Source organism: Nanorana parkeri, unplaced genomic scaffold (genome assembly GCF_000935625.1).
Source record: "Nanorana parkeri isolate BGI_ZX_2015 unplaced genomic scaffold, ASM93562v1 scaffold821, whole genome shotgun sequence".
NCBI lineage: Eukaryota > Metazoa > Chordata > Amphibia > Anura > Dicroglossidae > Nanorana > Nanorana parkeri.
Window position 1 is genome coordinate 535,081 of NW_017307089.1, and position 21,751 is coordinate 556,831.

Below are 21,751 nucleotides of genomic sequence, written 5' to 3' on the forward strand. Positions count from 1 at the left end.
TTCAAACAAAATTATATGACTAATTGATGGCAAGATCGAATGTTCTAATGAACGATTTCGAGCAAGCACTTGAAAGAACGTCTAACCGTGTATAACAAGCTTTATCTGGTGACTGGTTTATCAGGACATTTACACTACTTGACTCATTTAGGCTTTACAAAGAGCAATAAAAAGTGAATTGTAGTCAGCCCATAGTAGCTAACTAAATTACAGTATTCTGAAGTCAGATGAGCTGAGAGTTTTTCTTGAATGTTTGCAATGGGTTAAACTAGCTCTAGATGGACAGATGTATCTCACTAGAATAATGGGCAGGGAGATATCTGCCCATTCTGTAGTGTTAATCACTGGAAAGAGTGAAGAACTTTGTTTAATATTCTGTGCTTCTCTCATTCTTCTCCTTGAGAAAAGGATATAATTAGCTGGGGCACACACATATTTTCCAAAATCTACGTACAATGATGGTTAAAAATTCCCAGTAGAGTAAATCTAAAAAGCACATTCCTCCCCTGTATCAAGCATTGTGACCTGGGAGCACCACTTACCCTTTGGTAGTGCTAAGGTTAAGGTCAAGTATAGAGATGTGACAGAAATCTGCAGCATAGGTCACAGAAGTGCTTTGGCAAGATGGAAACTGAGTGTAACGTTGTTGTAGACCCCCAGACAGGCGTAAAATATATGATATATCTAATGAAAGATTCAGCTGCGTGTGGCTAACTTCCACTTTTATCATAAAAGTGGAAAAATAACCCTGCTTGCTGCTCTCCTGATGGAGGTCTTCCCTGATTTAATAAAACAAAACCCCTGTTTATAGACTGTTCTCAAAACAAGCAGCTATGAGACTCTTGCAATACTAGGTATTGCTTAGCCTCTTCCATTGTTGAAAAATCCAAACAACGCAGAATTCCATAGCAGCACCAATTATGTTTTTTTAAACTTTACAAAAAAGGTGTTTGAGGGGTTCCAGGCAGAATCCTCCACTTGTATGACTCAAGAGCAGGAAATTAAATTGCATTTGGGCATGCAACATCAGTTTTACCCATAAATAGCCGAGGGACCACTAGGTAAATGTGACTAACCAAAGTCTTTTTGTGTATGACCAGCCTGAGGAAGACATTCCTGATAGTGTCATATGTGTAGTGGCTAAGCACAGACAATTCCTTTGTGCGATACATTGTAAGATCTCATTTAACAAGTTTCAGTAGAGTTGGGGATGCGTTCCTTCTGAATCAGTCTTTGTAGCTTTGGGTTTTATAGCAAACAAATTTTAGTTCTTATGCTTGATTTAGAAAGCTGTTTTTCCTCATGTTTTGGATGTTCTTTTCTTGATGGCTTAATTTCCAAACGTGCTTGATCCTGTCATGAAAAAGTTCCTACAGAAATACCCTGTAAAAGAAGGAGGTTTGTACTTGTCTCTCTAGCTGGGAGTATGTTGAATCTTCGCTTTCTTGAGGAGCTCTAGGCGGTGCTACTAGCCGACACTTTGGGTTTGTCAAATAGCGTGTTCCCTACTAGCCACTATGGTTTCTCTTGTAGACTACTACATCACTACTGTATCCTGTAGTAGTGTAGAACATGCCATCAACACTCCTGGAAGTTAGTAGCTGCAACTGGAACTGTTTATGGGAGAAAATATTCAACACACCCCTAGTCAGACAGATCAGTATGAAAGACTTGTGAGTATTTAATTTATTATTGGTATTTATATAGTGCCGCCAAATTATGCAGCGCTTTACATAGTCTCAGTCACATCAGTCCCTACCCTCGAGGAGCTTACAATCTTAAGGTCCCTATCTCACGTGCACACAGGGCCAATTTAGACAGGAGCCAATTAACCTACCAGCATGTCTTTGGAGTGTGAGAGGCAACTGGAGTACCCAGAGGAAACCCACGCAAGCACAGGGAGAGCATGCAAATTCTTTGCAGATAGTGTCCTGGCCGGGATTGGAACTGGGGACCCCCAGTGCTGCAAGGCAGACGTGCTAACCACTGCGCTGCCCGTATGGCTGTTTGAACATTTTCCACTTTCTCACAGAGAGTCACTTTACATACTTTATTTAAACTGCTTTGTAAATTGTGCTGTTTTTTCGATTGCTAGTGCTGTTTTAACACTGTCAATGGTGGTTTCAAAGTTTTTATTAGTTTTCCATAAGGTATAGCAAGTTAACATATGTTTCAACAAAAAGGAAAAAAAAAACAAAACATAAAATTCAACATTTTCAAAACAGCCTTAATTCCCCGCATTCTCCTACCCTTCAGTGGAACATCAAGCTATCACCAGGAAAGAATTAGGGGAGAACTAGTTGTGGTATTAGCCTTCAACTTGGTCCCTGCCTCAATTGCCTCCAGGGGCTTCTATTCACTTGGTTCTAATTTTGAAGGTGCGGGGCCTCACAAACTAGATATAGCTACTTTCACTAAATGGAAACTTATGGAAAAACTTTTTAATGAACAAAAAAAAAGAAAAATATAAACATAAAAACAAAAACGAGAGTAAAAAAAAAAAAAAAAAAGATAAAGGCGTAAGTTGTAATTCCCTGTTTCTGAGTAGCAAACCTTATATGCTTAAGCTAGGGCTTCGGAAATGGTGCTATGCCTGTTTTGAGATCTCTTGGTATTTCAGCCAAAGCTCCCATACTGTTTCAAATTCTGCATAGCTGTCCTGCAAAATGCTATGTAATTTCTTGTGGACCATGATCCAATTCACTTTAGATAGCACTAGAGAGAATGGGACCTTTTCAGCTTTCCAGGACCGAGCTATTGATATCTTAGCCGCCAGGAAGAAAAAGAATGCGAGTTTGCCCAGCGATCTAGAGATATCCGGGACTGGTTTATTTAGTAATACATACTGTGGGTCTCTGGGAATATGGGTCCCGAGAATCCTCGAAAGCAGGGCAAACAATCTATTCCAGAGGGGTCGTAACCTTGGACACAGCCACCAGACATGTAGCATGGTGCCTTTCTGATTACACTGTCAATGGTAATGGCTTTTATGATTAAACCAATGTACAAGCCAGGGCATAAAGATTACAATAACTATAATAGATATTACAATAACACTAGGTTCAATCTGGTGATAGGAGTTTCAATAGGTGTTTGAGAGCTGTATGAGGTAGTGATAAAATAACGGTTTATGACTAAATAGGGCTTTCAACTACAAAATCGAACTAAATTAAAAACCTACTTGGCAAATCATGCCGTGTCACTTTCAGCAGTCGGAAGTATGTTACTATATTCTGAATGTTGCTGGAGAGGGGTGGCTGAATTCGTGGCATGCACTTGTCTTCACTTCTCTTTACATGCAGTGCCAAAAACTGGACCATCTAAAATCACTGGTCTCCCTTAAATTGTTAACTGCGTTCATTTACTTAAATTGAATTTCTTTTAATCCATATAATCTGCTAACCTAATAAGATGTAATTGAAAGATTAGACCTACTGCATATAAGTGCAACATGGTTACTGCATGCTTTCACTCTGTGCATTTACCACTTAATTTTCTAGTTATTGTACTGCAAAAGCAATGATCTGGAAATGTTTGAAGTGGAGAATGTCTGAGTGGGCTACCACTTTCCATTGGGTGTAGAATAATAGTACCCACAGTGATTAAGTGAAAGCAGATGGGGAAACTTGGGAATCAAATAAAATCAATCACTAAGTGGATTAGGGTGAGAGGAGGTGAGTGACTGGAATGACTCCTAATGCACAGTTGCTTCTCTGGGCATATACAGTTATGTTCACACAGCTGAGCATTATCTGCTGCCAGTCGCATTAGTACTTTAGACTAATATTTGTCACTAGTTTGTATCGCCAATTGCATTTATAAAATGACACACTCTAGTATGTACATCAGTCAGTCAATATGACCCCTATTAACTTTGTACACTAGATTTCAGTGTATATTGAATGGTTTAGACAAAAGAGTTTTAAGTTCTTATAATTTGTACGGAGATCTATTGCAGAGAGATACGATTATGTCTTAGGCCTGGTTCACACCTGAACGTTTTGTAGCGCGTTCAACGAACGCTCTTCAAAACGCTCAAACATCTAAATCCCATTGTATTCAATGGGTCTGGTTCACACCTTGCCGTATTTCCGCCCGTCCGAACGCGATACAAAACGGCCTACGCCCAAAGAAGTACATGTACTTCTTTGGGGCGTTTTGGTCTCGCGTTTCCATTGGGATACAGCCAAGTAGCCCCCGGAAACGGGCGTTTTTTTTTTTACCGCGAGTCATGCGACAAACGCGCATATTCAATACGCCTAGGTGTGAACCCAGCCTAAAGCTGACTTAACAGAGTAGGACTTTGATTGCCCAACTCTAAAAAAAAATTGATAACAAATTTGTAATAAATGGGTCAATTACTCTTTCAAATAGCAATATGATCTGCTCATATTACCCAGTAAAGCTGGCTATAGATGAGCAGATAGCTACCCAAGAACAACAAGCAAAAAGATATCTGCCCATTCTCGCAGAAATCCTTTAAGTGGTAAGAGCCATTCCCATTCTTGCCCACCAGTGACATCAGCACTTCGGCTGTACTTTACATCCTTTGGCCTTCTCTATAAAAGAATAAAGGAATGGGCCAGCACATAGGAAATATCTCTTTGTAATAATGGTATGCCAACAACTGTCTGAGGTGTTTATTATCATTCTCTGTCACATGAAAAATGACCTAGTATTTTGAAATGACACTCTAAATTGGGAGTGCCGCTTGGTTTATTAAGCCGCGTATGGGCAGTCTAATTGGTAGTTTGGTTGATTTGACCAGATAAAATCTTATAGCACTTTGCCAATTTACACACTGGTTTTAAAGAAAGTAATTCTGGGAACAAGCCTGTTCTGTAATTCAGATTTATAGCCTCAACTTACGTCTGAAATCATGTGGCTTGGGTACATGTTTGTAACACAATTACATCAGAGTTTTTTTGTTTCTGAATTTGTTAACACAGGCAAAGAATGCTATCCATTGTCTGTTATCTGCTGTCTGCGGACACACTGAATTATTATATGACGTGGCAAAGTATGGAGCAGTGACCCACTTATTTGTTGTATAACTGAGACAGAATGGTGGCAAACATGGCCCAAGTTCTCCTTCTTAAACTGTAGCAGTGAAACACAATGTAGCCTTTCACAAGGTTCAGGTTATTAATAATTCAGAGATAACAATGCAATTTGTCATAAATACTTAAAACCGATTTGTGCCCTTTTCTAGACACCAGATGGCTGAGTAAAGCCCATGTTAAATCAGGGTAGAATATCTAATCTGGGGGGTTTTGAAGACCATGGATCAGTTTAAGCCATATTTGTTCTGTGTGAGTCTTGTATGTGTGGCTTGTACATCTTTTTTAGGCTTTCTTTGTAGACAAAGAGCTATTCTGTAATTCGTATAAACTCACTTTCTTAGTGTCTGGCTGGGAGGTAGTTGGCCTCACCATGTTATATTTTTATATCATGTACATGATGCAGAATCACATACCACATATACAATATTTGATCTCGTATTTACTTTCCTTTAAAGATTTTAAAGTGCACTTATAGTTTTCAAAAAATATTATCGCTATAAATTTACTGCTTATTTAGTTTGTTCATGGTGTGCATATCTTTACTCATACTTTGAACTCCAAATAGATATTAAAAACACCAATGAATGCAGTTATATATTTGTAAGACAAAATTAAATGCAATGTAAATATGGCTTGGGGAATCCCTGCAGGGAGCCGTGAGTGACTGTCACGGCTCTCTGCAGGGATAGATCGAGAAGTGAGCGAGAGACGGTATGTATTCGCTCACTTCCCGATCTACTGAGCCGACCTGTGACAGTTTCATTGTCACAGGTCGGCTCAGATTATGAGGCTGAGTGAAAATCACTCGCCTCATAATTCTCCTTTTTTAAGGAGTATCATTCCCTCTATACTAAATACCTGACTAAGAACACCTACCACTTTAACATCTGATGCCCCACAACTTTCTTCTACTTTCCCAATCACAGGCTGGGGCAGAGGGTGACTTGGCTGTATGGCTTAACTGCAGCAGAGAACAGTCAAGTCACCAGTCTGGCTGTGCTTTGTGGCAGGATTGTGTAAATCTCAGAACTAGGTGGACAAATATACAAATCTATTGGCAGGTAAATCAGCTAATACTTTTGTATTTAGCGGTTTGTGTGAAGTTCGGTTGTAACTGTAATGGAGTTCTAGGTTAGCTTCACAAAGACTTAACTATGGCATTACTATTTTGCTCTAAATCAGGACGGGACAAATGCCAGAAATAAGGTAACCAATATGCCCTTTTTAATCTCTTTCTATTGTCAATTAAAAATGTTCCCTTGCAGGGGAATAACAAGGCTGGACTTTCTGGACTAACTAACTTGACATGACAAGCTCCCAAACACTGTTATTTTCAGAGTAGTTTTATTTAATGTAATTAAAGTGGTAGTAAACCACTGTGTGTTTGGTGGGTTTTTACCATAATGTGCGTATGTGCAGCAGACTTTGCATGTTTCTTCTGAAAAAATCCGTACCTCCCAGCAATCTTTTTTTTATTTTTGCCACTTCAGCTTTAAGGGCTATTAATGTTAATGTATGTATACTTATTTTCTTTTGTACATTGTATATGCATGTTATATTAACACAGCCTCCCTTTTTACTGACTGAGCTGGACCACATCTGTCACTGGCTGGTCCAGTAGCTTAACTACTCCCCCTTCCTTCATCGCCCGCATGAAATCCTTTATTGTGTGTTAGCTGTATGTAGATCATGTCTGGCCATATTTCATTTCTTGTGGCCCATTGTTTAATTCAGACTGTTTTTTATGTCATGCATTGTACCACCAGCACTTGTCTGTGCTAGTTTATTTTTTTCTTAGCCTAATTATCCCCTTTACAACATTTCACCTTTGCCATGTACCCCCGATGTATGTCATTTGCCAAAATACTCCTACAAATGTGTTTCTTTATGGGCAGCACCCGCGAAATGTGTATAATTTATACAAAGATCACTTATTTTTTTTATATGGTTATTATTCTTACTGGAGTGTATTTTACATTAGATTTATTATGAGCAAATATTGTTAAACTGTTCTGTACACTCGAGGCATAATTACTCTGGTTAAATGCCAGGGTGACCCAAAAGAGGTATAACAGTTTTCGATTGGCACAGGGTATTGGATCACCTACTGAATTTTTATTTATTTAAGATTAGTTATGTGATTTCCCTGCAAAACTGTTTGTCTGCGCCCTCCCTTGGGGTCATAAAAAAAGACTGAGTTTAAGGCCCCATTCACACCTAGGCGTATTGTAATATGCGCGTCTGTCGCACGGTTTTTTTACCACGATTCCAAAGGCTACTTGGCTGTATCCCAATGGAAAACGCCCTACAAAACGGCCCAAAGTAGTCCCGGGACCTTTTCAGGCGTGGGCCGTTTTGTAGGGCATTATGGACGGGCGGAAATACGCCAAGGTGGGAACGAGGGCATTGACTACAATGCAATTTATATTTTTGACCGTTTTTTGTAGAGCGTTCGTCGAGCGTAGAACGCCCTACAAAACGGTCAGGTGTGAACGAGGGCTAATAGATCAGATCCCCAATTATTAGTTTATTCCCCATTAGGGAGGACAGGCAGGAAGAAGTAACACAGTTCTGATCTACAGGATCATGTGACCATTTACACTTGTTTATCTCAATGTCCATTTCCAGAAAAAAAATATGAGGGCTTGTGTCCTTCATTTTTTCAAACCTAAACATTATGGATCGACGGTAATTGGATTTAAATGGACACATGTCTGTTTTACATCTTACTGCCCATAGACCTTACCTGGGCCTTCTTAGTTCAGTTTTTTTTCCATCACAAGAGGAAGGAAAAAACTAAATGGGCACGGATGTCACGAGCGACAACCATTCCGTACTGCTCCGATCAGCATGAAACCTGTGCATAGATGCCCTGCTGATCGCAGCGGATGGCTGCCCATGTGAAAGGGACCTTGGTTATATTTTGATGCGATAGCATCCTAAAAAAAGGCTGAGACAGCTGTATAGCTGTATACTTTTAGGAAACATTTTAGGTATTGTCATTAGTATATTCCATCAGCAAGCCAAGTCCCTAGTCTCAAGAAACTGGTAAAAATACGAAACAAATATTTTGACTTCAAGCCGAACTCCAGGCAAATAGAAAAGTCACAAAATGTTATTCATTATTACATAATAAAATGTATGTTTCCATGCAATGCAAGCACTGCACTTGATTTTGATTTGTTAACAGCCTCTTGCAGTTCACTGTGCAGCAGAGCTCAGACTAGGAGGGGCAGAAGAGGTACAAAAAGTAAATCGGCTGTTCTGTAGTTCTCATGTGCTAACTGAGAAGGTGCTAATAGGGGAGAGCACACCGACATCAGTCGGATGCATCTCCTTTCACTGTCTAGGTCAGGGTATGAAAGAGAGCTGTAAGTGTTACTTCCCTCTAGCAAAGAATAAAAATTTAGCTCATTTGTCCTGCCATATAACTCTTTTCTGTGTAGCAGAGATGTATAAATCTCAGAAATGAATGGACAGAAATACAAATACTTTGGCAGGTGAAACGGCTCCCTTTTTTATATACATTTCATTTTTCTATTGAGGTTTACTTATGCATTCTCCAGGACTGTCAATTTATATGTCTGTAGTGTGGACACTAAATTATTAGCTACTCTAGAGATGAGAACTGATGTGCATGGTTTTGTAGTTCTGTATTATGCCCCAGACGTTTTTGGTCCGTAATAAAATAAATAGGAAAATCTGCACCCAGTACAGGACATCTCTGAATCCCCATGATGTCTGACACTTGTAATTCTTAGAGACATGATTTTTTTAACTGTATACAGAACATCATACATGTATATATAAAAGGAACTTGGGGTGCTTAAAACATTTTTATTTTAAAAAGTACGTTCATTATATTACTACTTTGGAAGCTGGGCCCTTGAGTGGTAATGACTTGGGCTTCAAGATCATTTGGGAATTAGAAGACATTGGTAAAAGAGGAACTCCAGGCACAAATTTTTGTAACCCTTGCAGTATGGCTACCCCCGCACTGTAAGGGTTAAGTGCTTGTTTTGGTCGAAAATAATGAAATCCTCACCTGAATCTTGAAACCAGGTGGCTGCTACACCAGTCCTGCTGTTCCAGTGATGGAATGTCCCTCGGCCCCCTCACGTCCAATACAGTGTATAGAATGTGATGATCCACAGAACCTTAGACCCCTGGAGCTGAGGAGGAGAGAGGTGTCGGGGACCAGTCAAGAGCCAGATGGGACCGAGATTCAGGTGAGTATAACTTTATTTCTGTCCCTAGACAAAAACAAGCACTTAACCCTTGCAGTGCAGGGGTAGCCTCACTGCAAGGGTTAAGAATCATTATGACTGGAGTTCCTCTTTAAATAAAGAATGTGTTTATAATAAAATAATGAAAACTGGATGTGTCTACCATAGTAACTATAAAGATTGTTTCATTTTCATCTTTCTCTTAGAATAAAAGATCAAGTCTGATCGCTCTTTATGGAAAACATCTCCCCTTGTACTTTCTCTTTCCAGTTTTTGTTGTATTATTAACTGAAAAGTTCCAGACATTTCCAAGATATCCATGTATGTAACGCTGATATTTAAATATCTTATCGTATAGATGTTAACAAGAACAACAGATTTGATTTGTCCCCATGCTATAAAGAGATTTCTCTTTCTTCCCCTGAAGCCGGGATTATGAGCTAATCATAATGCAGATATCTTACTGAATTAAAACAGTATATTTATATATGGGATACTGTGCTACTATGAAATCAATGTTCAATGAAAATGTCATAAAGGATCCTGTAAGGTGAGATGAGGGTATTTTGGGTGTTGTTTCCACTTTACAATCCCTTGGATGGTGTCCCAGAGCTGTGCTGCAACTGTGAGGCCCCTTTCTAATGTACAGGAAAGTGTTGGAAAGATATACATTTGGGAATGTCAGATTTACAGTGTGACTATCACAGGAGAATTCCCAGTGCTGGCGGATTATCCTCAGGGCCCTCAAGGTAGAATACTAATGCTATACTCCACAGAGTGCTTTACCACCATGTTTTGCTTTGTCTGCCACCACCTCTTGTATAATGAAGTATTTTGTGCTGATTAAGCTGTGTGTATGTCCTGCTGAAACCTCTGCATGCCTATCTTAGATTTATGTAGTGAGAAGAGAAAACTGCCTTATGGTACTTTACATAAACACAAGAAGACAATTTAAAAATAAAAAAAAGTTGACCTTCGTGAGCATGTTGGACATATCCTACAATATTCGTTTTATAAGTGGTTGTTTCCCCTATTCCCAACATTGCAGTCTTTGTCTCTCTGTAAATTGACCTAGATTCCTGCTAGCAGAGAAGGCGGCTTGCATCTGCAACACAGCATGAAACAATGGCTGCTGTATGCACTTGTAGTCTGCACGATCACTAATTAGGGCGCCGTCTCTCTTTTTGTTCACAGGTTGCTTTGAGTGCTGCATTAAGTGCTTGGGAGGAGTTCCATATGCTTCGCTGGTGGCCACCATTCTGTGCTTCTCTGGAGTGGCTCTCTTCTGTGGCTGTGGTCACGTGGCCCTCACTGGAACAGTAAACATCCTGGAACAGCACTTCTCCTCGAACCCCAGTGACCATGCCCTTCTGAGTGAAGTGTAAGTATGGACATCAAGCACCCATAATAATGTAGACCTCAAGCCAGTAACAACATGGATATAGTATAGCATGTCATTATCTGGAAGTGTAAAGCCGTCTTGAATCATTTTATGTCATATATACATTTAAAAAAAACATGCTGCTACAAACTTTTCAAGACTTTTAAACTTTTTTGGTTATATTTTAGCAAACATACAATGCCTAGCAGTTCAGCAACCTCTTCTTAATCCAGGTGTGCAAGAATTCTGTTATGGGGCACCATTTCATTGGCAGTTGTCACAGTAATGCATGCTACATACTGTATGCACAGTACTTAAAATGTCAACCTGAAAGTCAAGATGGCAGTTTGAAATGGTGCATTTGGAGAAGCCAAATGATGAAAAAAATAAAACTTTGCACACAATTTGGTTTTATTTTAACATAACACTCTGTTCATGCTTGTGCATTTTGTTGCAGTTAAATGTATGTGACAGTGCATGTAAAATGCATGTTAAGATGTGTGCCATTCTAGTTAGTGACACTTTGTGTGTATCTCCTTGTCTTCCTTTTATACGGTTCCATTGCCACTGACTAGAACGGCCTGATCTCATCATGCATTTTGCATGCAATTCCACTTGTGTTTGACTGCACCAAAATATTCCCTAGTATACATGGCCCTGTAAGATCCTGCTTGCTCTTCATGGGTGGCATCTGCATTACCACACTGAAGGTTTAGAAGCCGTTCCGAAAGTTCCATTTGTGATGACGTTTAGTTATTTCAAGATTAAAATGACTTTTTTTTTACTATGATGCATGATTGTTGAAGGTGGAAACATGAAATGCAGTATTCACTCATTGTTTGCAGACTATTAGTGGATTACAAATTCTTTGTTTTGCAGAATCCAGTTAATGCAGTATGTTATCTATGGAATCGCTTCTTTCTTCTTCCTGTATGGAATCATCCTGTTGGCAGAGGGCTTCTACACCACCAGTGCAGTAAAGGAACTGCACAGTGAATTTAAAACTACTGCCTGTGGACGATGCATCAGCGGAATGGTAAAAGCTCTAGCTGCTAATACAAAGACTTCAAGAAGAACTCTGGGGGAAAATACCCCTTGCAGTGGGGCTACCCCCCTACTGAAAGGGTTTAGTGCTCATTTTGGTCTAGGGTCTACAAAAACAAAGATATACTCACCTGATCCTTGGTCGTGTCTGGCCTGTTAGAGAACAGTCCCTGCAGCCTCTTCTCACTCAGGCTCCGGTGGTCTATGTTCTGCTGTCATGCTCATGTTTAATACAAGTCCATTGACTTGTATTGGACGTGAGGACGCCGAGAGACATTCCGCAGCGGAGCAGAGAGGGAGAGAAGAGAGTGGTCACCACTGCATGATCGAGGATCGGATGAGTGTCTCTTTTTTTTTTATTTTTTATTTTAGACCCTAGACTAAAACAAGCACTTAACTCTTGCAGTGTGGGAGTAGCTTCCCTGCAAGGCTTAATTTGTTCATTTGCCCGGAGTTCTGTTTTAAAGGGGAACTAAGGGCAGCGTGTGTCTGTTTACATTTCTGGCAGGAAACACAAAGAACATCTCATACGTAACTCATTTATTTTTCCTTTGTAGGAATAGATAAATGTACAGAATCCTGGCAGTGATCATGCAAGGAATTATGCAGAATTAGCTTGTCATTTCTGAGAGATGTGCTAACTGCTGCATTCCTCATATCAAACTACATCCCCCATGATTCCGTTCCGCATAGCTGCAATGGGTGAGCGGGCATATGTGTTGCTTTCCATTGGTTGACAAGCTAAGACTTGTTACTCAAACCATCAATGGTCCTGGCAATGCCCTCTGTCACCCAAGTGCCGCACTGTAGTCCTGCTGGAATGGGTAACAGAGCCATTTGTATAGAGGGGAAGCTGCGTCATCAACTTTGAAGAAGTAGCAATTTTTACCCTCTAGCTGCTGGGATGGAAATTCAAAGCATTGCTTGCACCAATTAACACATCAAATAGTGCTAGGTTTAGAAAATGATAGTCTAGTGAATATTATATTTACAATTTCGGCCATAGTTCAACTTAAATCAATTATGCAGTCCCCTATAGCAGCCAGTTAGGATTTATCTTTGATTGATCTGACCTTAACAAGAAATCCGGTTTCTAAAAGTTAGCCTAGCCCTATGTCTTTGCATTTGTTCTGCTTGCGCCGGTGAACCGATGTGATTGCCCATAGTAACCAATCAGCTTCTATCTTCAGTTTATTCAGTTAAGCTTTGAAAATGAAAAGTAGAAGCTGGTTGCCATAGACAACTGGTCCAGATTCAGTCCGCTCCACTTTTGATGACTTCCCCTCACTGATTCTTTGTATCTTTGATGCATTTCTGACTATGTATGCTTAATTCAAAGCATGTAATTCTTCTTTCAGAAGTATTTTTGTTGGCTATTCCTTTTCCATTCACTATTATCAAACCTTTTGTAGGAATGTTCTTACTCTACAGTATATACAATTACAACTACAAGGCGTGGGGGAGCTATGAAACTATGGGGTAATAGGGTAAAGGAAATCTTTTTAGCCCAGTTATTCTTTCTTATGTTGTAAACATATATTAGATTTTGCAACTGCCCATCAATCTTTCACCCTACCAACTTCTACAAATCGTATACTGTATATGTATTACTCAAATGTACAAAGGTAAGTGTGTACATTCACATGGTGACTAAGTTGTAAAACACAGGCAGTAAGTATAGACCAGCATATTTCTGCTTAGGAGAGTTTGGCATCAGTCATGTAGTGTGCAGTTGTGTAGAGCTTGACATGCCATGTAACCAAACTTTTAGGCTGATGTTTTTCTCTTCTTTTTTTTCCCCCTCATCCAGTTTGTGTTCCTGACGTACATCTTGGGGGTGGCCTGGCTTGGAGTGTTTGGCTTTTCTGCAGTACCTGTTTTCATGTTCTATAACATGTGGTCATCTTGTGAAGTCCTCAAGGGGTTGCCTGTAAACTTGACCACTTCCGCAGAACAGATATGTGTGGACATCCGACAATACGGTAATTTTTGTTTTACCTTTCACCAGCTATAGTGCATCATGTTCAGAGAAACGGAATTGTGCTAAATTGAAGATGAACTGCACGTTAAACAAATATTGTCTAAATACAAGAGCCTTGTGTATTGAATCTAGGTGTCCTTTAGGTCATTTTTTCAGATCTGTACAGTAATATAGCATGAAACAACTCGGGTATTTTGCCTCTGCGGAGAGCTTTCCTGCAATAAAGACCGGTCACTGCTGATCTCTCTCCTTGTGCAGGGTGACTGGTCTTGTATCCATCTCACCACTGCTGCTCTCTCTCCTTGTGCAGGGTGACTGGTCATGTATCCATCTCACCACTGCTGCTCTCTCTCCTTGTGCAGGATGACTGGTCTTGTGTCTGTCTCCCCTATAGTTATCTGCTGGCAGCCTGTAGTGGGTAGATCTGCTTGATCACTGCTACTTTTACAAGAAAATGCTAAAAGCTAAATATGCTTCTTTATAGTTTAGGACAAAAATGACTCTTTGACAATATATTGGTAAACAGCCCTCTTTGAAAATTTGTTTTCAATGCACTGCCTTGAAGAGCCAATGGCTGCTGCAGAGTTGCACTAGTGTATTGGTTGATGGTTTGATAGAGCCCCCAAGCAAACGTAGGTGCTATTATTTACATGCGGATGTTCCCTCCTTCTGTGTGGCAATGCCAAGGGTTGATCTAGTTTTGTTTTGTTTTTTTGTTTTCTTGGAATAGATCCAAGCAAGATGTCTAAAAATCATTTTGCTGTTGCAATGTAATCACTTTGGTAACCAGGAGCTGTATATGCATGCATGCATGCATGTATGTGTGTGTGTTTGTAGAAGACCAAAAACCTCTGCAGTTTAACTTGCAAAGTCCTGCTACTAAACAAAATTGTGAAGCAGGCTTGCTAGATGGAACCTGGACAGCATAAAGGTAACATTTCTATAATCATTAGATTACATTTGTGTGTGCTGATTATCGTGGATTTTACTCCTTTTTAACTGAGTGAACATCATTAGGTCTTTTAGTAAATATAGCTTTCCATAATACTTGGTCACTAGTATGCACAGACTCTACCAGAGCTTTCAACCATAAGATTCAGACATTCTGTTTTTGTAGGTGAACTGCGGAATACGTCATTATGCCAGTTAGTAGATAAACTGAACATTTTGTGTGGGTGCATCTAAAGGAACACAGATGGCCAGTGGGTGGGGAAGTGAAGACAGCGTGCAACGTTTTTTTTCTCTGCAGTGAATTCAGATGATTGTCCTTCTTTTCTATACAGGTATCATTCCATGGAGTGCCTTGCCTGGTAAGGCTTGTGGATCGGCTTTGGAAAACATCTGCAGTACCAATGAGGTATGAAGACTTACATTTTGACCCCTCAAAATAAATACTTTTTAAGTTTTACCATTTTTTTCGTGTTTCACAATCTTTAACATTTTACAGTATAAAAAAAATCTAGTTTATTGGTGGAAAAAAACACACATATTAGGTACAGGCAGCTTAATAAGATTATAGTGCAAATGGCCTTCTTTAGTAAAGTAGTGCAAACACCAATAGCTGCTACCCCACAGAAACCAATCAAGTGTGAATGGCTGATAATTTGCACCTTTATACACCACATACATTCCATTACCTTTGATAATATAGAAATAATGTATATACTGTACAGTATATATAATAAAATTCTCTGGAGTATGTGGCGTATTTTCGTATTGTCGCCTTACACAAAAAGAGATGAATGATATCCAAGCCTTTCTATAACATTTAAAAAGTGCAGCATCTTAAGATTAGACAAACCTAATGGGGGGAGGTATCCTGCTCACTTTAATGTCAGCAGTGTGGTCCAAAAAACAAACTATTACAAAGGTGCCTTTTTACAATAACTCTGAAATATGAAGTGACTGTAGTGGTTAAAATACTTGTTCAACTTATGTATGCACACTTGTCAACACCAGAAGGCTTTCTCAATTTAACAGTAAAACTTTTTATTCCACCAGATGTCAATTTGAGACAATATCAGTAGTAAGATTATATCAATATCTGTGTTTTTTCTGAGGCATTTGAGGAATAATAAGCAAAACAGAAAATAATGAAACATTTTGCAATTTGCCTCCTAATTTAAAAAACAATAAAAGTGCACCCAAACTAAAATAACCCAAACGATTTGTGCTCCTTATACAAAATGGTATTTATAAGTGGCCGGTGCTTTATATTATCCAACTACTTCTAGTTATGGAAGAACATATAACATGCCACCCTCCCTACAATGCAGGGCTTGCCACCTGAGCAGGCAATGCGCAATGTCACACGGCTCAGGGGGTGTGCTATTGAGAGTGAGCAAAGCAAACGGCAAATACTTTTCATGTATTGCAGTATCGAAAGCATATTTTTTAAAATTCTGATCTAATGCTGGAAGAATACATACCGGAAGAAGATTTAATTCCTGGCACAAGGTGTCTATATTGAGAGAAGAGAGCTCTTTGTGATATCTAGTGTGTTTGGAAATGTGTGTATGCATACATTCTACACTGCATGTATTTTTTGCATAGCTACAGTATATGCACTGTATGTGCTAAGCCTTTATTCTTATACCTTTTTTGTGTTTTTTTCTAGTTCTATATGTCCTACCATCTGTTCATTGTGGCCTGTGCTGGGGCAGGTGCTACTGTAATTGCATTGGTAAGTCTATGTTATAATTTACAATAAAATTTGAATTGATTAGACATTGAATTGCATGCTGAAAATCTGCTGCAGATTTATAGCAGGCACAGCTTATGCTTATAGTTTACTGTCTGAAATAGCATTGCTCTTTAATGTAAATGTACATTTGTCCTTCAGTAATTAAAAATGCTTTGCGCCATATAGTCTTTGGACTGAGGCATTGCAATGATATGACATAATATTCATACAACTTGTGCAGTAACCTGAAAATGATAGTCTACACCACCAATGCCCTGACTTGTGCCCATAAAGTCTGTTATATAAGCTAGTGAGTGATGTAGCCCTTTTATGTTTCTGTCCTTTTGTTGATATTAAAGTGAAGCTAAAGTCATACACAACCTCTTCCTCCCCCTTCCCGCTACTATGCTCACTCCACTATCTTAAGCCTTGTACATATGGGCTTGTATAGAAGCAGTATGTAAGCTTTTTACAGAACATTTGCAAAGATTTCGGTCATCTTCAAGCAAGTTTCTTGAAGCCATTAAAGCCACCTTACACTGCAGTTTGGCAGGTTAAACACAGATCTCAAGGGAAACACAAGCTGTCACTTTGACCAAGCCATTGGGCTTTAGCACTACTTGAAACTTGTTTTTTTTTTTTTTTTAGCAATAAGATTTTATTGATGATAAACAATACAGCTTAATGTAACAATAAGTCATATAACATATTTTCATATAGTCAAGAGGTCAGATGTCATCTATTAGACTAAGATCCTCCCTGGCACTTGAAACTTGTTAAATGCCTTCTCAACCCTTCTGGCAGTTTGTTTAAAGTGACAGCCAACACTCCCATTATACGTGTTCATCCTCCACAAACTGGAGCTGAAGAGTGCTTTAAAACTTTCAACAAAGCTGCTTGGAATTTGCTGAAAACAGTAACAATACTTTGTAAAGGTTTGCTATACACAATGCTCATAGGGCCATGTCACACTAGCAATCTTGGCACTGGTGACAACTTGCTTTACAGGGTTAGAACAAGGTAAGTAATACCTGTTTCTATGTGTCACTCCCTCACTGACATCCTAAATTCTGCACCATTTGTGTCAGAGAGGGAGCAGTGCCTCATTCATCCAGCCAAGGGTTTAGGGCTCATTTCTGCCTAGCGTCACCTGATCCTCCAAGCTGGCTTGCTCAAAAACCTGGGGCCTCTCTTCCCCCTCCACTGCAGAGGTCTAAGGTCCTCGAGTCATCACGTTCTATACACTGTGTATAGGACATACCATCGCTGCGGAGTAGACTGGAGGGAGCAGTGTCGCAGCTGGCTGGTTTGGAGGATTGGGTTAGTATAGCTTTATTATTTTTGAGCCTAGGCAAAAACAAGCACTTAACCCATGCAGCGGGGGGAGGGGGTTGAGGGGTTTAAGTAACCCCGTAGCCCCTCTGCAAGGGTCTATAAAAATTTTACCTAGAGTTCTTCTTTAAGTGATCCAGTTGATGGCGAGTTGTCCACAGTGACTTGATCACTAGTATGATATGGCCCTAAAACAGGAGACCTGAAATAGCTGGTTACCTAAACTGCTGCTCTCGAGTAGGGTGAGCTGGTAGATGTGGGTGGTCTTTCTGACTTTAGGTCCACTTTAAATTTGATCAGACTTTATTTTGTCAGTGTAATTTTGTGTATAAAGCCTGACGGAGAACAATGACACCAATATGTTCACATTCATTTACTGGTATGGTACTTGCAGAAAATAAGTAATGACTGCTTTGTAGTCTGTAGATGGTTGTGACACTTTAACCTGCAGTGTCTGCATTTTATATCATCTGCAGCTGTTTACCAGGGACTTGGACTGTTGTGGGGGAACTTTGTCCCGCTCTTCTTGTCCTGTTCACACATTAAAGAATGTGAATTCTAAATTAGAGGTCTCTTTATTGAGGTCTCTGTTGTTTCTAGCCACTGTGATATCCCATGCACAATGAGCCTGTAGCGGAGTTATGTCCAAGGCTGCATGAGGCATTAATGTGCTATATCTTACACTCCTTTTTATTTTGTTCTCTTCCACCAGCTGATCTACATGATGGCAACCACATATAACTATGCCGTTTTGAAGTTTAAGAGTCGGGAGGATTGCTGCACTAAATTCTAACCTTAGTCACAGCAATAGAGACTGTATTGTTGTAGCTTAAACTACCACTGACACCCTGGACTAAAAAAAACTCAGTCTAGCATTTTCAATTTCTTTTTTTTTTGTAAATAGTCTTCCTTAATAGCAACATAGATGATAATAATAAAAATAATAAAAGTATTGTATGTAAACACAACGGTGGACGAGGTTTGGCTAAAATCTGTTTCTTCAACAATAAATAAATAAAGCACATGCAGTTTGGCATATTGTAATGACCTCTGTCACATGTGCCTTCCATCTAGTCGGCTTTGCTTGGATGCAATATAGTCATACATGTCAGAGGATCAGGGAGGAACACATATCCTTACTGCCATGCACAAATACATACACCAGCTACATAGGCATAGGTTTGTACCAATTAATACTAATCTGTAACTAATGCCTAATTTGCACTTACGTGCCCCATATATTAAAAACGTGAGCTTTTTTATTTTGAAAAATAGATAAAAATGTTGTACAGGTAAAAAAAAAAAGATTAGTTACAGATCATTTATTTGCCAGATCTCAGCAAAGAAAATAAATACAAAACCATAAGAGACGAATAGGCCGTTGACCACTAGATTCAAGGCCAGTGTGATCTGGACATACTGGAGGCCCAGTTGGTTATATAAGCAAGAAAGCAGGAAGTGATGTAAGGTGTGGCAGGAAATAGTAGCGCACAGGAAGTGTATTGTGTGACACAATTATCACTGGATACAAGGTTCTTTATTGACATGGAAGTTTGAAAGAAGAATAAGAGCACTAGCAATGGATTCTTTTTTTTTTTTTTTCTTCTTTTTTATAACCTATTTTTGTAGTTGAATAAAATGGCAATAAACACTAATTTGTGGACTGCATGCTTCTGTTTATAAACCCGTTACATCCACAGTTTGTGTAATATATGAAGAAAAAGTTCTATTTAACAGACCATGTGTTTTCTATTTTAGTATGTCCTGAAGTTTATTTTTTTCCTCACTTGTGTATCTATGATACAATATTGTTTCTTATATATAAATGTTCTACACAGAGTAAAAAAAATAAAATAAAAAGCAATTTGGTTTCATTTATTTTTGTTTTTTTTAAAGGGGGGGGGGGGGGGGGGGGGTTTGTTTGTTGTTGTTTTTACTAAGCAAACATATGTTTAGCAATTAATTTGATTTCTGTTGCTTTAGCCACCTTGCAAACACATTTATAGACTTGTTTGATTTGTCTTACTAATTTACTTCCTGTAGTTGCTTAACTTAAAGCTGAACTCTGGGCACAAAAGCCTTTATTTCAATATATTCCCCAATGGCCACAAAATATAAACATCCAGGCGTGCATCACATTCCTTTTGTAAACTTAATATTATCTTGCAAAAGCAGCTGTGACATCATCACTGTTCTGCAAATATATTATACAGGGGACAGAGCTGTGGGAGGGGTCCTGCATGCCCCACCCATTACAGGATGTCTCCAGAAAACTACAGGAAGGGGCGGGTACAAGACCAGTCACTCTGCACAATAAGTGATCAGCAGTGACCGGTCTCCATCACAGGAAGCTCCTGCACAGAGGCAAAGTTTCACACTAGCTTACTGCACAGACCAAACAAAATGCATATAGCACAGAGATTCACTTAAGAATACTTTTTGTATTTAGACAGTACTTACTTTTATTGAACCAGAGTTTAGCTTTAACTTTTGTCACTATAGTCTAAGTGCATGAATGGATTTGTCTGTTAATTTTTACTTCAGTTTTAAAAAGCAAATTAACTCTCTGTTCATTTATTAAACAACTGCTGCTTATAGGATTCTAACAAGCTGCTTGCTTTGCCTCTTGACACGTTTACTAGCCATCGTGCTCACCCTTCTCTTGCAGATCCACTTCCTCATGATTCTGGCTTCTAATTGGGCCTACTTAAAGGATGCAAGCAAAATGCAGGCCTACCAAGACATTAAAGCTAAAGAAGAGCAAGAACTTCAAGACATCCAGTCACGGTCCAAAGAACAGCTCAATTCTTACACATAAAACATTAACAGCATGAGAAGCGGTAGCCTTTGTGACTAATCAATTAATGCAGAAGTGTACAATTACAATATCAAATAAAATAAAAAAAAGGTCAAACATAACATGGTTTTGGACATGAAGCTGTACAGTTGAAACAAATTTCAGTGAGTAAAAAAATGTTTCCATTTTTTTCCCTCACACATTTCAATCTCAGGCATTATGAAAGGAAGTCCTTTGAATGCATAGGCGCTTCCTTTCCCTTTGGAATATACCATTCCGAACTGGGGGGAGGAGGGGTGGGGACGACTCAGTGGCTGGGTTGGATACTTGGATAACATACCAAGTATGTGCATCTACCATACTTATTTTCAGTAAGTCTAATTATATGAAGGAACCCCAATATAAAGTAGTGTTACTTTGAAATGAAACCATGAACCAAGCATTGTATATACTTGCACACGTACATATGTGCCTGGGGGCTGTGAAGTATTCAGATCTACTAGAGCATCAAGAGGCGAATTCGCTTAGAGTTTATGAATTGGCGTTTGTACACAAGACATCCATCTCCTCTGCATCGAGAGAAAACGTTCATTTCAAGTTCTCTTCTAGCAGTTTATAAATATGATCTTTCAATAGTGTTAGTCTAAAGTTACATAAAGTTACAAAAAAAAAATTCAAGTGGTGCATTGAAGATATAGTATTACATTGTTGCTGTAGGTCCTTCATACTTCTGTGGGTAATCGTGATTTATTTTTGACAGTTGCACTTCCTAAAAAAATTAAAAAAAAATAAAAACAAAAAACAAATGTGAATCGTAGACGGTACTGATTTAGAAAAACAATGCCCAGTCTACCTGATGACTAAAATGTGAACAGACAGTGTTTGGGTATTTTGTTTGGTTACAATCCTGAGAGGATTTTTTTTGACAAGTTACAATTGAGACTTTTACGGTATTTAGAAGAAAAATGTAACATAATAGCTTAGCTTTTCGTTAAAGCCAATGCATGGAAAACTTGTAATTATTTCTACTGCAATGCAGGTGATTGTTTTAGCCCAGTGTCCTAATGTATGGATAATGAAGGCGATGTCTTAGCCCAGTGTCCTAATGTATGGATAATGAAGGCGATGTCTTAGCCCAGTGTCCTAATGTATGGATAATGAAGGCGATGTCTTAGCCCAGTGTCCTAATGTATGGATAATGAAAGCGATGTCTTAATATTTTTTTTTCTATTCTGTGTAGTTGA

At 39.0% G+C, this 21,751-nt stretch overlaps 1 protein-coding gene across 2 annotated transcripts in view; it reads left to right on the forward strand.

Moving 5' to 3' along the window:
• GPM6B (glycoprotein M6B) overlaps positions 1-21,345 on the forward strand; it is a 42,894-nt gene extending 21,549 nt beyond the window's left edge. Inside the window, exons 3-8 of one of the 2 annotated variants that reach the window (XM_018565200.1) lie at positions 10,484-10,670; positions 11,550-11,706; positions 13,525-13,696; positions 14,979-15,052; positions 16,313-16,378; positions 20,379-21,345. In XM_018565200.1, coding sequence (XP_018420702.1) covers positions 10,484-10,670; positions 11,550-11,706; positions 13,525-13,696; positions 14,979-15,052; positions 16,313-16,378; positions 20,379-20,528 — 806 coding nt within the window. In that variant the 3' untranslated portion in view covers positions 20,529-21,345. Of the gene's footprint in view, positions 1-10,483; positions 10,671-11,549; positions 11,707-13,524; positions 13,697-14,978; positions 15,053-16,312; positions 16,379-18,422; positions 18,587-20,378 lie in introns of those variants that run through there. The other variant, XM_018565201.1, reaches the window with a different exon arrangement.
• The last annotated feature ends 406 nt before the right edge of the window (positions 21,346-21,751 follow it).